Source organism: Leptonotus elevatus, chromosome 7, assembly GCF_054856555.1.
Source record: "Leptonotus elevatus isolate MCC_2025b chromosome 7, RoL_Lele_1.0, whole genome shotgun sequence".
Lineage (NCBI taxonomy): Eukaryota > Metazoa > Chordata > Actinopteri > Syngnathiformes > Syngnathidae > Leptonotus > Leptonotus elevatus.
In genome coordinates this window covers 6875281-6892522 of record NC_141245.1, presented here as the reverse complement: position 1 = coordinate 6892522, position 17242 = coordinate 6875281, and the positions used below count along the sequence as shown (strand labels likewise).

The 17242-nt window shown below is 38.0% G+C and overlaps 1 protein-coding gene across 1 annotated transcript in view; it reads right to left on the bottom strand.

Annotated features, from left to right (window-relative positions):
- Positions 1-1928: 1928 nt before the first annotated feature.
- pik3cb (phosphatidylinositol-4,5-bisphosphate 3-kinase, catalytic subunit beta) overlaps positions 1929-17242 on the bottom strand; it is a 67792-nt gene continuing 52478 nt past the window's right edge. Inside the window, exons 7-24 of the mRNA XM_086080614.1 lie at positions 16827-16994; positions 13830-13919; positions 13435-13689; positions 13262-13358; positions 13055-13185; positions 10638-10688; positions 9792-9980; positions 8559-8680; positions 8250-8393; positions 8005-8104; positions 7311-7507; positions 7124-7233; positions 6934-7012; positions 5838-6005; positions 5632-5755; positions 4885-5030; positions 4437-4569; positions 1929-3329 (exon numbers count right to left, since the gene is read on the bottom strand). Coding sequence (XP_085936740.1) covers positions 3192-3329; positions 4437-4569; positions 4885-5030; positions 5632-5755; positions 5838-6005; positions 6934-7012; positions 7124-7233; positions 7311-7507; positions 8005-8104; positions 8250-8393; positions 8559-8680; positions 9792-9980; positions 10638-10688; positions 13055-13185; positions 13262-13358; positions 13435-13689; positions 13830-13919; positions 16827-16994 — 2442 coding nt within the window. The 3' untranslated portion in view covers positions 1929-3191. The remainder of the gene's footprint in view (positions 3330-4436; positions 4570-4884; positions 5031-5631; positions 5756-5837; positions 6006-6933; positions 7013-7123; positions 7234-7310; positions 7508-8004; positions 8105-8249; positions 8394-8558; positions 8681-9791; positions 9981-10637; positions 10689-13054; positions 13186-13261; positions 13359-13434; positions 13690-13829; positions 13920-16826; positions 16995-17242) is intronic.

The window sequence follows — 17242 nt, the reverse complement described above, 5'->3', positions numbered from 1 at the left end:
CAATTCCCAATGTTTGGTACTAGCTGCAACTTATACACGGACTTTACTCAAGATGAACTGAGCAAGGAGTGTGCAGACTTAATTCTGGGATTGATAACGATATGAATCAATGACCTTCATAATCAATGTATATGACTGATGCGTATAGTAAGAATCAATGGGGACGGGTTATTAATGAGCCATGGCTTCTACCCGTCAGCCCTTCTTTCGGATGGCAATGTTGCAAACGATATGATGTGATTTTTGTAACCTGTAATAATGTGTCCGAAAGGAAATAATAAATGAATAAAACAAAACAAAAGAAAACCAAAACAAGTAAACGTGGTGTTGCACTTGTAAGGTAGACAACTTTTATAGGGCAGTGGTCATGTATTAAAGATGGTGGCCAGTACAAGAACAAGTGTTTTCGGTTCTTTAAATAAAGTTCAAGCATCACACGGAATGATCAGTTGAATGTTATTTTGAAATCGTGCTGAATATCAAACTGTTGTATGTGATGTGTGAATTATGCAAAACCATAAGCATTGCTTTGAATGGACAGACATCTTTATTGAGGCACATTTGTTCTTGCTTTGATCTATAGTAAACTTTTTAGTGCTTCGAGATCTATAATATTTTCAGTGATGTCATCTTACACATTTGAATGCTCAAGTGTGTTTTTAAGGGGAAGTGAACCCAAAAGCTTTCTTTACAATATACTATATATATATATATATACACACACATATATATATATATATATACACACATATATATATATATATATACACATATATATATATATACACACATATATATATATACACACATATATATACACACATATATATATATACACACATATATATATATACACACATATATATATACACACACATATATATATATATATATATATACACACACATATATATATATATATATATACACACACATATATATATATACACACATATATATATATACACACATATATATATACACACATATATATACACACACATATATATATATACACACATATATATATATATACACACATATATATATATATACACACATATATATATATATACACACATATATATATATATATACACACATATATATATATATATATACACACATATATATATATATATACACACACATATATATATATATATACACACACACACACACACACACAACCAGAATAAGGACGTTTCAAAGTGAGTCGCACTGAAGTGGTCATCTATCAGCAGCCAATAGAAAAGCACCTTCAGAATTTAGCACGTTTGACTTTTGACTCCAATGGCCCACCTTGCCTGCTTTTTCATTAAATTTTGTCGAAAAGCAACGCTAGGTAAGAAGTGCGTTACTTTTTTCATTTGACCATGGTATTTATTCAATCTTGCATACAAGTAATACACATTGGAAAAAAAGAAAACTAATACTTAAACTAAATAAAACTAAAACTAAGCATTTTTTAAATAATTAAAAATAATAAAAACTAACGGAGCTGCCCTGAAAACTAATTAAAACTAACTAAATTTAAAAAACAAAATAAAAACTAACTATAATGAAAATTCCTAAACGACAATAACTTTGGCGTGTACTGCAGCATACACCACCTTACCAAACTCAGACAGGTAAGACGTGATTGGTCAATAGCTCAGCAAAGAGCAACTGTGATGTCATTTTCAGTCGACAGCAAGTGGCAAAATGGTCGTCCCCTTGAGATTGATGGCAACGGGTGGATTTTGCTATATTCCACAATATTAATCAGAATGTCGTGTTTAGACTAGTGGGGGCAAAGACAACATATTATTGCAATGAACATTTGTGGTTGACTTCCCCTTTAAGAGTATGACAGCAATGCTACAAAGCTGAACACATACACGCAATACCCGTGTAATGCACAACAGACCACAGGAGAAAATGCAGCGCAGGGGGGAAAACACTTTTAATTAATACAACGTATTAATAGAACTCCTATGAAAAAAAGCAATCGACAAAAAAATGCCTGTACATTTGACAATATCCAGTGTCTAAGACTGCCGATGGCTAGTTGTGCAATTGCAACACAAAAAACATTATAGGCTTAGGCCTTCAGGGGTTTATACATAGATATTGGTTTATATACTCATCGATGGATATTGCACAAAATACACATACAGAGGCAGATCCTTGGTGGGTGCATTGTACGTCAAAAACCCTGCGCAAGAGTGGGGAAAAAGTTGCACATTCATGGATAAAGTCGGCGACAACATTTGCGTTTTGATATTTCCCAGCTTGTCCAATTGTCGGTGGGTGGCGGCTGATGTATTTTTTCTAGGGATGCACGATAATATCGGTGGCCGCTAATTCTCGGCAATTATCGACCAATTTGACGTCAAACAGATAAACCAGATAATAAAGAAATCCGCCGAGAATAATAGACTTGCCGCTTTGGTCCATCTGTTGTGGGAGTTGGCTCCCCAAAATGTTACCTTCGCAGTTTTGTGTTGCATTCCTAAAACATGACTGTTTTGTTTTGGCAAACTCAAAATGAGTTACTGGTTGTCTCTTAAGCAGAGATATCAATAACATTCAGCTTCATGGTGTGTTACACAATGTTTCCATGCATTTGTACTTATAATAGGAAGTTAAGTAGAAGTTAATTTTGCAAACAATTATCGGCATCGGCATGCTCTAAATTATTGGTTTATCGTATCGGTTGAAAATAGCATTATCGTGCATCCCTAATTTTTTCAATAAAATAGATTGCGTTTGTAGCATCTATTGTTTTGGACTAGATTGGATTTTGGAGGGGAAAACAATAAGAGAAGACAGAACCATCTCACATCTCCTCCTAAAAAGTTCCAGTGTTTAAAATTCCAATTGGATTCAAGTCAGCCATTGAAAAATAAGAACAAAAGGCTCCCTTCCCTCAAAGTCTCATGATTCTGGAATGAGGAGAGGAGGAATAAAGACATCTCCGAATAAAAAAATACAATCTGCCCACAGGAATGGGGTACTTACAGCCCCACTGTCAAGCTGGACTTCCTGTTGGTGTGATGGTCCTTTCAAAGGAATGTTTGAAGGCGCTGAGGGGTGTGGTCAGACCAGGTGCACATTCACTTGTACAAGTGTCAAATCCACCACCACACTGAATGTGGATCAGCCAGCCATGTGGATGCACCCTCGCCTTCAACGTGTCTCTGGTGCTTTTACGAGCGGTTGTCTTTGGCAACATTGTGGGCCATCCAGTTGACTTTGGTTGTCCAGCTCTCCCGCAGCGCCTCGTCAAATTTCTGCCGGAACTGCTTCAGCGCCTCGTCGTCTGTTTTGCCCAGAGCCAATGAATCCTGCGGGGCGGGGACCAGGGAACAAAGATAAGAGAGAAAGATGAGGTCAAAACTTGGACTTCTCATAATTAGCAGCTTTCAAATGTCTGCAACAATTTGGCCCAAAATATTTTTACAATAACCTTTTTATTTGACCACTTAGGTCTGAAACATCTAATTAGAAGATTAACACCTTAACTCTTGCAAGCCTCAGGCCAATAGTTTTCACACTGGATTCGGGTTCGAATTTCCCGCCCTGTCTACGGTTATGATGGCATATGCACATTAAGTACGTGAAGATGCGCATGTGCAGTTTCATTCTGTTGAACCAACATTTTATTTTCTGTGTTCAGTAGTTAAGTCAACGCTGAAAGGAAAAAGGTTACACAACAAAAACAAACTCTTATTACAAAAAGTATATTTTCCCAGAAGATAGTAGCAATATAAAAAACAAATATTCCAAGGAGACGTGAAAGGAGGACATCTTAGTCTGATCTAGAGAAGGAACCAGATGGACATGAAGAGACAAGCATGCTCGCTCACCAACCAGCAATGATATTTCATAAGTCAATTAAAGATGTTTCATGCCGATTGTGATTGGCAACAGATACGAGTGTGAGCCAGGACTAACAGCAGTGACCTATGACCTCACAAAAAAATTTGGGGGGACAAGCAAAACAACCACCAAGCGGCTTGACCAAATGTATGTTGGATAGCAATTTTCACACCCGTGTTCGAGACACTGTTGTTCACCATTTACACAGGGTCTGATTCTGACACTACCTCCGAAGCTAGATAACTGGTGGAACAACTTGTCCACCCCCCATCCTTCAGATTTTTATGCTAGTTTACACTCGAAATGTCATTGTGGGTAGTTAAGTAGACTACTAGTCTGTGTGCAACTCTTATACAAAAAAATAACAGCATTATTGGCATTGTGACAGACGTTTAATTTTTTTTATATACACAGAAAGACATAATTCACAACCAAGCCTCAATATGAAACACACATGTATCAGAAGGAGAACACTGCCCCCCTGCAGAGTTGTTACCGCGTCTCAATACAACATTTTGACATGCCAGGAAGGAAAGTGCAGAAACAAATGCATGCAAGTGTGTGTTCATCACCTTCAGATACTGGATGTCTTTGACCGAAGTGAGCTCAGGCAGGCCAGCAGTAAGCATGAGGGCAAACAGTGTGATGAAGAGGTTCCCATTCTTCCTCAAGATGAGATAGGCATCCTCACAGTACTGACGGAAGCTATCAACGCACAATTAACATTGATATTCAAGTTGTTATTAAAATATGTACACTAACTATCCATTGACTAGACCCAGAATAAGATCTTGTAAGATAAACTGCTTCAAATTCATCCCAGTCTCTTCTGACACCTACTGGTGGCTAAGCATACTGCAGTTATAAACATTATCAATACAAAGAAATACAATTGCTTATTTTTTTAAATGGTATCTTCAATTTTATGATACACACAACCATGTTGTAATACAATGACTAAATTCGTTTTCAAAAGCTTATAGAATTAAGATTTGATAAAGCAAACAAAGTTGATCAGACCTGCCAAATTTCTCGGTGTAACCAGTTTTGCCCTGTTGGATGACGTGGATGAAATCGTGCGTGAGGATGAATGGCACACGCTCCCTCTTTATGCCAAACTTTGACTTGAAGTTGCCCAGTATGTGACCGAAGTCTATGTGGAAGAGCTGGCGGGCACAATCAAAGGCAGTGAGCACCAGCGTTCACAATCGGCATTCAAAATATTTATTTCCAAGTCTTTGATGATACTGAACGAGACCTTATAATCCATTAAAGAGGAAGTCAACCTTAAAATATTTCTTGACAATAATATGTTATATGTGACCTCACTAGCCTAAACAGACATTCTGATTAAAATTACATTTGTGGAATATGAGTTAAGCAGCAAAATCCAGCCGTTTATCCATTTTAGGGGGCGGCCATTTTGCCACTTGCTGTCGACTGAAGACGACATCACAGTTGCTCTAGCAACGACCAATCACACCTCTTTTTTATTTTTTATTTTTTTAAATGAAGCTGAGCGGTGATTGGTTGTTACCTGGGACCTGAGCATCTGTGATGTAATTTTCACTTGACAGCAAGTGGCAAAATGGCCGCCTTCTGATATTGCTAAAAACGGCTGGATTTTGCTGCTTAACTCATAATCCACTAACACAATATTAAACAGAATACTGCATTTAGACTAGTGGAGCTGCATAGAACATATTATTGTCAATCTTTTTTTTTTTTTAGGTTTGGTTCCCTTTTAAAATCCGATATTTTTCCAACCTGTCCAGTGCTGCGGACCATGATGTTGTCACTGTGGCGGTCCCCGATGCCGAGGACGTATGTGGCTACACAGTAGCCCGCACATGACAGGGTGAACTCCTCAATGGCCCGATCGAGAGCATCACTGTTTAATACGACAAGTGTGTATTGTTCAGAAAAGGCACACGTTCTAATAAGCGATAAGTGGTCGTGTAGCACCATCGTACCCAGAGTTGCGTTCCTTGAGCCAGTTGAGCAGAGCATCCTTGTTGAATGCGGCAGTCGCCGCTACATTGGAGCTGGTCAACTGGATGTTGGCAATTGTGTCAGCTGATGACACAACCTCTATCAGCCCTGCCCGGTCACCTGTCGCTAGGCAACCATATGGTACTACCCTACATGATAATGGGGATAAAGAAGCAGGTTTTAGGATGTATTTGTGCGATCACATGCAAAATGATCATTTTGACTGTATGTAGATGACATTGGTCATTATTTGATCACAAACACCACCACATTTCTAATTTGCATACTGCCTGCTATCATCGTAACACCATCACAGAATAGACATTTGGTTTGTAAAAGACAGTCACACATATCTTGTCAATTAGACAAATATATTGTACCACATTTGCTACAATGGCTTTAGAGTGTTACAGTGGCACTGACACATTCAGACATTTTTGTGCGCTATTGCAGGCTGCTGGGGATTGCGCAACAACAACAATAAATAAAAGGATCCCATTTAAAATAAATGTCTCAACAAGAAAAGGCTGGCTCCCCTTGATAATTGTCTGAGCTTCTGGTTTCTGCAGTTACTCCAACAAATAGATTTCTGTGTTCCATTGGTTTTCATTTTGCAGTTTTAAGCCAGGAATCAGAGTTGCCATGTATTGAAGAGATGGATGAGAATGTGTGTACTGTATACTGTAGATCAGCAATGATAGCAGCAATGTAATATGTATGTAATAATTTAAATAGGGTGAATCAGAACAGCAGAAAAGATGATTTTAAACTATGACCACCAACAATTTCAAACACAGGAAAGCTACTTAATAACAATAGGATAATCATAAAGTACATTGGTTTTATTCAGGGCTTTACCAGGCCCTCAAAAACACTTTCAGAAATCTATGAGAAGGGAAAATGTAAATGTTGATGTAAATTCAAAGCTGAGCTGGCATTATGCTCATGGTGACACATTCTGTTGGCTGCATTACAGTATGTAGGTGTCACAGTCACGTTGCATATGTATCTCTTTGTAGAAGTGTCTACTGTAATCTAAAGAAACTTTCAAAGTAAAAATATTTATGACACACTCACCTGAGATCTAGATGAGCCTCTTTCCATAGCAAATCCATCAACCTCAAAATCTGCAGTGTCAGCATATCTTGTCTTAGGTCTGGATGGGGGAGAAGTTAAATGAGCAAGAAAACTGACAGGAAATATAGTGTGAAAACTGTACAGCCATTAAGAGCCCTGCTCCCCTCCCCCCTCTCCTGACTTCACCTACCATCCCCATTCTTGAAGATGATTCCCAAGGTGTCTCCTGCCAGCAGCTTGTTGTTGTAAACAATCCACAGCGGCTTCATCTTGGAGTCCATGTAGCGACACTTTTCCACGCTGAAATATAAAGATTGAGCATGTTAAAAAAGCGACAAGTTGACACATTGCCGCACGTTCTTAGATTGTTCTCTCACTTCATGCCTGACAGCAGGACGTTGGGATTTAGAGGGGAGTGCAGGTCAGAGAGCGTCTCTGAGTAGGCACTTTGCCTTAGGCAAGTCATCATGGCTTCCTTGGTCAACATCGCCTCCTTTGTCTTACTCCGAGCATTCTTCATGGTTCCCAGCTTTATTAGCTCATTCACTGACTTAAGCTTACTCAGGGCTTCCACCTAGTCAGAAAATATTCAGAATTAATTCAGGTAAATCCTGGTTTTGTTGTCTTACATTTTTACCAATCAGCTTATGAGAAAATGTAAACCGTAAATCATCAAATCCCACTGCTGAGTGTATAATATTGGGAAGAAAAGAAAAAAAAGTCAAGCATGACATCATGCATGCTCTCTTTCAAAACACCGTCAGCAATATCATGACAGCCCAGAACATGTACTCTTCAAAACAGGAAGCAGCTAATGTATGACAGGGTTGAAGAGGAAGTAGGATAAACTTCCAAGGGGCCGTCTGTCAGAGCAGTAGAGAGGGCAAAGGTTAAAGGCCAGGAAGGGTGATGCTATTGTCAGTGCAATAAATACATAAATTGAATGCAACGGATTTATTTTATTCTGGTCCACAGTCATATCTAATAAATTAATGATATTATTCTAAATAAATCCAATTTGAATTAAATTCATTTTGTGTGAGATTATATGTGTTAAAAAATACAGTATACCTGTTTCTTTAGAACCTCAATATGAGGGATACTGCCCCTACAGTAGGCTTCGAGCATGAGGGCAAACTGAACTGAAACAGCAGGCATGTGGATTTCTGACCTATAGGTGGCAGCAGAGAAAGTATGATCAACAAGTGGGAAATTGTCAAGTCACTCATCTTTCAAGTTCACTTTGCAAGAAATAAAATAACAGCACCAACAAAAAACAACAACAACACATCTCTTTAGAATCTAAACAAACAAACCTTAAGTGCCAGAAGAGGAAGTGCCCTATCTTGCGATTTCCTTGGGCTCGCTCCAGCAGGAAGTGGGTAAGGGCACAGTCATAATAGGGCTCATAACGCAACACCTGCACCAACTGTAGCAAGTACTGTGACAGCTCTTCGTTACTTAACAACAAGAGGGAAGGAAAAGTCAACATTAGGTCAGATTTTTACACTGAAGACAGACAATTTGAGAGAAAAACTTAAGTGCACATAAATAGAGGAAATAAGTTAAGGAGGAGACTAAGAAAACGATAGATTTAAATGATTTGGGTTAGTATTTATGCTTACCTCATATCATGCAAGCAGCGTACAGCGTACTCTCTGACATATTGATCTGGATAGTTGAAATCCAGAAGCTCCAGTGCGTCTCTTGGACTGAGTTTGGGCCAAATCTGAAGCAGTGCTTGCAGCTGAGAAGCACACACACAAACACAAAGACACACACACACACACGCGCGCATAAAAACAAAATTATATGCCACTTACATGCACAGTTGTGATGGAAACGGTTTTTTTAAAGTTAGAAATTATGATTATCATAATTATTTCTATTATTACTATTTTTAATTGCTTTTAATTAACTGCTTTTTCAAACTTAACCCCCCACCCCCACCCTCCCGATTACATTTGAATATAAACTAAACTAAACCACTGGTGGAAAGCAGATAACCAGTCAAACTTAAATCCAAAATACGGAATGCACATTCAGTGTTTTCTTTCTTTCTTTCAAAATTTGTGCCCTATTTATTTTACTCACTTTGCACTTCTCATGTTGATCCTCAGTTTGTAATTCTTAATTTGTTTTGTATTTTGTTCTGTATTCTTGTTTGTTTTATCAAATTTTGACATTAAATTTGAGTTAATATAAATGCACTTATCTAGGGCTGTCACTGTAAAATATTTTTAGAATTAATTATTCAATTAATCAAATAATCATCTTTGATTGATTATTGTTGCTTATTTGGTAATAAACAAAACCATATAAACAACAAATAAGCATGATTTCATGAGAGGGAGTGATGTCTTCACCAATAAACTCATAGCTAATTCCTGAGAACTGATCTGCGCAAAATGCTACTGGTTTGATTTATACTTCTGAGTCAGCTTCTACTACAGTACATAATACGGCGGCAAATAATGATTATTTTCAGAATAGATTCAAACGACTATTGTTTTTTATATAAATTGATTAAGATTCAGTTTAGTTTGGTCCTTAACATGTCAGAAAACAAGAAAACATATTTATCCTTGTTTTCCAAAGTAAAAGCATGTTTGCAAAATTGTGATTGTGAAAGCCTGTTGAATTTCTGAACTCAAATTTAAGTTCTATGTCTGGGAATCAAACTATTACACAACTTTGCTTGCAACTTAACTATTCCAATTTTCTCGTCATACTTGCATTGATTTCAATAATAGCACATTGGTGTTTTCTTGTAGCATACGCCATAACCCCCATTCAAGTAGCTCGTATGGTGGCATGTGGTGTGTCGTTTTTCTCTTTTTTTTCTTGTTATTGCAAACCTGAGCCATGTCCTCATGTTTGCTCCACTTTACGGAGAGCAGCAGCTTGGGCAGCGACTGGGGGAAATTTTCATGGCAGTCGTGGCGTAGTGTCCAGATCAAGTCCTTCTCATTCTCACACAGCTGGGAGAGAGGATCGCGCTCCATGATCTCTTTCAACTCAATGTGGAACTTTTTACCTCCACGACCCTGAAGAAAATCATGACAGAAGAGAGAAATGAGGATAGCAAAAAGGACTGAGGTTGAACAGCAATTGTAGTTACAGTACTATAAATGGCAACTAGATGGCAGACGTGTATCAACATAACCAATTTTTTTTTCTAGTTTGCATGAATTTAATCCATCTTCTGTAAAATAAAACATGCCAAGGTAAAAACACAAATGCCCCAAAAACATTGACTATAGATTTTACAATACACATTCAATTTGTTAAAAACATTAACACTTGCAGAGCTTTGCAAAGCGAACACTACCTCAACTTGAGCATTGCAAAAGTAACATGGGGCTGTGTTTGGTATGTTCTTCATATATTCACAGGGACGCCTCACATTGACAAGTTGTGTTCAGGCATGCCAAACACAGGGTTATGTAATTGGCTGTCGACGCCCAGGGGTGGGTTTCAGGTTGAGGGGTATGAAAGGCAGGAAAGAGAGCAAGTAATCTGATTGGAGTATAGTTTTGTTTTGTTTTTTTACGCGCTGACAGAAATAAAGGGTTTCAAAATAAGAGTGGTGTGTGTGTGTGTGTGTGCGAATAGAGGGAGGGGCCATATTCAACAGCATCATGTCGCCTTATTTTTTATTTGGCTTTGTACATGCTACTACACCCTATAGTACATTAACTCACCACAGGTGCACAGTCACTTGCTCTGGCCATCTCGGCAGCTTTTTCCAGGATCTGTAAACAAGCACAAATGGACACACTCACCTAAACATCAGAGAACTCTCCCAATACCAAGTACAGTGACTTGAATATGTGTCCATAACCCTTGCACCCACACGAAGTAGCACATAATTGTTTTGTAAAATGGAAAATATATATGCGGTAGTTTTCTAAATTTTAGGCAAATAAGAATCTCAAAAATGTCACATTGGAAGGAGAGCATCTGTGAATAATAATTTTCAAGCCGTGCCACAGATGCTCAATTGGATTTTGGAGGACTTTAGGCCATTCTAATTTAAGAATATTATTTGATCTTAACTAGAATTTACATTGATCTGATTGGCTATATCGGCCCGGCCAATATTTTGCATTTTATCATGATTGGCTGTAATGTCTTCATTTTCTGATCCAACCAATGACATCAATGATCGACTCATGAAAATAAAACCGCCACAACTTAATTTTGGCAGCCACTCATAGATTTTGTCGCGACTTGTCAATATGTGACTGTTGTTTTCACTTTTATTACTGCATGTTGCGCATTGTGAGTTTGTTAGTCAATACTCGTACCACTTTACTTTCTGGAAAAACGCACGTACAGTGCCTCAAATGACTTAAGAATCCAAAGTATCATTTCTTTACACTTAATAATTGAGCTTAGTGACATTAGTGGTATTACAGCTCAAAGAGTATCAATCTCCTCGACCACAATGACACACACCCATCACAGCACACTGTATGCTGTTTTTGCTTTACTTTTGCTTGGAAACAGCACTTCACGCTGTGCAAAACATACGTACAGTCGTCAGGATATTCTGAGTTTTGGATTATGATGCAAAAAGACTATTAACTCATTCACTGCCAGCCCAGTAAAAATCAATCTTTTGACGTCTATACCCATGAATGGCAGCGAATTACGTAAACCAACGGGCACAGAGAGCGATTCTCCCGCCTCCCACGCATATTTCAGACAACACAACACCATTATCTCCATTGTCCACATTTATACAGTTTTGATATATCTTGACACAAAATAAAGATAAATACATGCACAACAATCAATGTTACTAAATAATGCTCTCATGGCATGATTTAATATGACTGGCATTGAATCCTTGTACCTCCAAAATCATCACTTTTCAGTAGACCCCAAAAACACCATGTTTTCTCAATCATTAATATTTTTTGTAAAAATAAAACACCCATGCATGTGGACTAACCAATAGTAGAGATTTGTGAAAAAATATGACATTTACCAAATTGTGAAATGGAAGATTCCCGCCGGACACCAGCGTTACTAAAAGTCCCATGTCTATCAATTGACTACCATACAACATCCGTGGCCCACTTGACTTTTTTTCTGCCATGCATGAGTTCAAACTCATAAATCCACAACTTAAGTTCTTCATTAAAATCATTTTGAAAAGGTTCCAACTAAAATATTTAGTTGTATTTTTTCTAAAGCAGTTTCATTGTTAGTAAAAATCTACATTACATTGTCTTGTATTCAAATCAAACTTCCTTTTTGTTTCACAATTTTCTTCCTTGGGGCATTGCAAAGATTGCTTATCATGGGTAAAAATGCTTGAGAATTCTGTTGATGCCAAGTAAACAGTAAGATGCTACATCAACTTGCCAAGGGACTACAGATAGAAAAACAAGCCAACGGCTATAATCTGGCATATTAACATGTAAATGTTCATTTATATACACTGTCCCCTTTAAATAAAAAATATATACAGTAAATCAGGAAGCTAATTAAATAGACACTGCTTCATTTTGTGATTGGGCCAGTGATCTTTTTTTTCTTAAAACTCACTGACTGGTGATCAGACCCAACTCCATGTTGGCCATGTCTGGGTTGGTTTGCAGTTGTGCCATACATGCCTTTCTCATTTTTGGACAACTGATTGAACAGTGCTCATTGTTGAAAGCTTGGGATATATTGTATATCTCCACAACTTTATCCCTGACCTGTCTGGTGAGTTCCTTGGTCCTTATGTACCTGTTGTTCACAAGTGTTCTCTAACAAACCGGTGAGGCCTTCACAGACCAGGTGTATTTATATACTGAGAGTAAATGACACAAAAGTGGATTCTATTCACTAATTACGTGAGTTTGTATTTAGGGGTATCCGGGTGACGGGGCTGAATACAAACGCACACCACACTTTTCAGATTTATATTTGCATAAAAGTTTGAAAAAAGCATATGTTTTGTTCCACATAATTTATGTGCTACTTTGTGTCTCAACAACATACACTCAAGTCTGTGATTCTAAGGTCACAAAATGTAAAAAGTTCAAGGGTTTTGAATACTTTTTCAAAGCACTGTAGGTACCGAATGAATGATCAACAGTACAATTGCTTCCTGTGGTCTGACCTTGTCAAAGGGAGGGAAAATGATGGGGTGCGGCGAGTATTCCAGGAAATTGATGTGCAGGGCTGTGGCGTTTTCAGTGTATGGATTGGTCTGAATAGTTCCTATGGGGTTCAGCATCTCTTCAAGTTCATCTGTCCAAAAATAGTTCCTTTGAATAAGTAGCTCTTCATTGCAATAAAATATAAAGTCAATGGTTGAGTTTAATACCAGGAAATGAAGACCAGCAGTGAAGGATGATATCTCCCATCTTTAGTTGACCTTTGTAATCAAACACCATTGTGTTAACCCAGGCTATGGGGTAATGCTGCGACACAAAAGACAAGTGATGAGTCATTGTATCAGTACAAGAGGGAAGGTTTTCAAAGTTTCTGCCTTCTTACCACTTTCCCTGCTTTGCGAATGGTCTGATACTTATTCAGATGGGCGTTTTTGGTAGACTTCTGCTTCTTGACTTTATCCATGACGGCATAGATGGCGAAGCAGAGGCGTGTCATCCGCGGCAGGTCACAAACCGAGATGTCAAACTCTAATGTGCTGTCTTTCCATGTGTGCTCTGAACGGCCGTTACTCTCACTGCTCACAGCTGGTTTGCATAGCAGCTCCGTTCCGTGAAAAAGCCCAGCCCTGACCTGGACCTGGGCACCATCACAAAGACATATGCTTTGGTTTAATAACCTATTGGTGCCTAAAGGGTGGCGCTAGATGCACTTTCAATGTTACTACATTAGATTAAAGGCAGTGACATTGTAAATTACTGGCAAAAAAAAGAGTTTACCTTAGCAGTCTCCTCTGCATTCACCTTGCTACCTTTCAATAGAACTATCTTAAATGGGCTTGGTACGTCCCAAACACAAGTCTGTGCTTGCTGAAGGAAGAGAAAAAGACAATGAACACAGTAACACAATATGTATAGTCTCATACATATGCATACATTCATATACAGCACAAACATAATGTGTGTGTGCATGGTGGGGTGGGTGTTCATACTGGCAGATAACGTTAAATATTGCGAGAAATGGGTTTGCAATTGTCACTACAATGGTGCAAAGCACACTCCAAGTCACAAACGTATTCATTCATTTATAATGTAGTAAGTTCTATTTTTACAACCACAAAAATTACAGTGAGAGGTGGTGGTGTTTTTTTTGGGGGGGGGATGGGGGGTGGAGGGGTGAATATAATTTTATCTTTTTAAGCCACACCAACTACTTGCTAACTGGGGGGGAAAAAAACACTTTACTTTAATACCCTAGAAGGTTGTCACTGAAACGGTGGAGTCTCTCAGTGGGATGTTGAGAAAACAAAATTCTAGTTCTGTGTTTGAATCTTTGACTTTGCTGTTTGCATGTTCTCCGTATGTTTGTAGGTTTTCCCTTTAGGTACTTGCACATTCCCAAAACAAGGATGTTAGGTTCACTGAAGACTGTAAATTTCCTACGAGTGTAAAAGTGAGTACGATGTGTGGTTGTCTGTCTCTATGCACCCTATAATTAACTGACTGGCCCTAAATCAGCTGGGATAGGTTAATCCCTTCCACAGTTAACTACAGGCATATAATGATTAAATCTTATCTTTGACACCATGGCGATGTAATTCTTTATGAAACATTAGGTGTTTTGCTGGGTTTTTTTCAAATGCGGAAGTAAAACGCCTGGTTCAGTAAAACCCCGCCTCTCCCCGTGTGGTTGCCGCGCCCCCGGCGAGCCGGCTGCTGGAGCTCTGCGTTTGAGCACTCCTCTGAATGGCCACACAAGCCATCAATTCTTTAATAAACATTTGAAACAAAACGGCTCCTTGCTGCGAGGTGGGGAGGAGAGGGAAGAAGAGAGAGGAAAGACGAAGGAGGGGGGAAAAAAACAGCGCAGTTCGGGATCTGCTTACAGGGCATGCACACTAATCACTACACCATTTGTTCAGTTAGGTTCAGCAGCCAAAAGTTTTACTTGTAGTTTACACAAGTGTCAGCCACAATATTTTCTGGGATTTTAAGATGGCCAATTGTCATTGCACTTTAACATTGCAAATGTGAAGGATAATGATTGCTTTGAATTCATTTGGACAGAATGTTTACTGATAAAGGCTACTTTTGTCACTATCCCATGGAGGTCTCAGAGAAAGTGGACATGGGTTTATTCTGCAGATGGTCCACACCTAATGACGTCACAAAGTGAGCACACGCTCGCTTTCTCAGGTTGGGAGGGGCTGGTGCTTGGAGAGCAGAATGACCTAGAATTTCTCATAAAGGGGCGGAAAACACTTGGGTGATGTTTTTTTGAGGAATTAGCATTTTAACATGGCTAAAAGCTCCAAAAAGTTGATTTTTCACGTTATTGTCCCTTTAAATGATCATCCACAAAGTTTACCACAAGTTAATTCAAAACAACTTTAGGTTCCTTTTACGCTTTTTTAACTGTTCAAGCTACAGTATTTGTAATTTACAGTGCTGAATACTTGTCAACATTTACAATTAGTAAACATAAGCGAATGACGACAACTATATTGTACATGTTATACCAAAATGAGTTTGAGTGTGTGTGTGTCTGTGTGTTTGCAAGGTGGCAAATAAAAGCAGATAAAAAAAAAAACAGGTCATCATAAAAAGCAGGAGTCGATGGCAATGTATGTTTACTTGGTAAACCTGAACACCTGTCAGTTTTTTTTTTGGTACTGCATTATGTTGAAACAAGGTCATGACTGTATAAACACTGGTTCATTTGAACAGAGTTAAGTTATTAAATGTGTATGAGAACATTTACTAAGGCTACAATATAGTTACAAACAAATCACGAGAGATTTTAGATTAAAGGTACACCATGAAGAGCATTTTAATACAGCTCTTATATCTTCAATTGTATTGACTATTAGAGCTGAACAATTTAGAAAAATAATACTTGCACTTCTTTCCCCTCAATATTGCGATTTACTATACGATTAGTTTTTCAAGGTCCTCTTGTACATATATTTTGGAAAACAAACAAATAATAAATTAATCTGTACTACAAGAAACAATGTATGTATATACAGTACTGTATACAATTGTATTTATAGCGATAAGATTTTACTTTACTTATTTTAAAACATCAATCCATTTCAATTTGAGCGTTATATCTAATAAATTGCTTTACAGTGATTTGCTTTAACCATATTTAACTAGAGGTTCAAAACGGAGTCTGCAAACTCCACAATGAGGGAGCACAACAGAGTGCTTTCTTCCAACAAATGAGCGAAGGCAATAAAGTTAACAATGATGACAATAATGAATAATATTTGGGAAACATTGTATGCCTACTTAGATCAAGTATAAAAATAGCCCTATTAATAATGAATAACCATTACACTATGTATCCTATTATGGGTTAAGGGAAAGATGGAGCCTATTAAAGCTGACTTGGCATAAGAGGATGCATTGATTAGCAATCAATCACAGGACGGACTGAATGGGGCACGGACCGTTGATAGAGCCTGGGACAGATGTCTAAAAGGCTGCTATGTGAACCACTACACTACCAATACTGTCCCAACAATGAATATTTTTTGGGAGCAAAAAAAAGCCCCAAAAATAAAATAAAACCTCTTACTTACAGTTCACTTGAAAATAGCCTAGGGTACTGGTATATATTAATTTTCTGACAATTTCAAAGAGTGTCCTAAAGTAAAGCTAGCGTATAAATGTATTAATTATTGCGGTTGCAATTGGTACTGGTGGATAATTGCATAGCACCTAATGACATTTTTTTCGGCTACTAGAAAGAAAAGCACATCAGTGACTCACCGTGGGAACCCTTCTTTTGGGAGGTAGTGGCAAAGGTGGGTTGGAGGACTTGCGGCTGACTACTGCTCCAATCGCAGTAATTTCCTTTTCAAACATGGCCTTAACTGAGCTGGAAAAAACCAGGGTAAGGTGTGGAGACTCCTTTGCCTGCATGCATGTGCGTATGTACTGCACACAAGAAGGGATACATGGAAATGTGTCAAACAAAAAATAAAATAAAAAAGACATACAAACAAACACTGATGATGTATTAAGAGTAGGCCAATATTTAAAAAAAAGCCCTGCTTACTTAAATATAATAACCAGAACAACTATTGAGCCAAAAACTCTGTTTTAATTATTTGCTCTTGAAATGTATATTTTAATCTTAATTAAACAGACTAAAATGTTCTCTAAAACTCGCAATAAAATACACT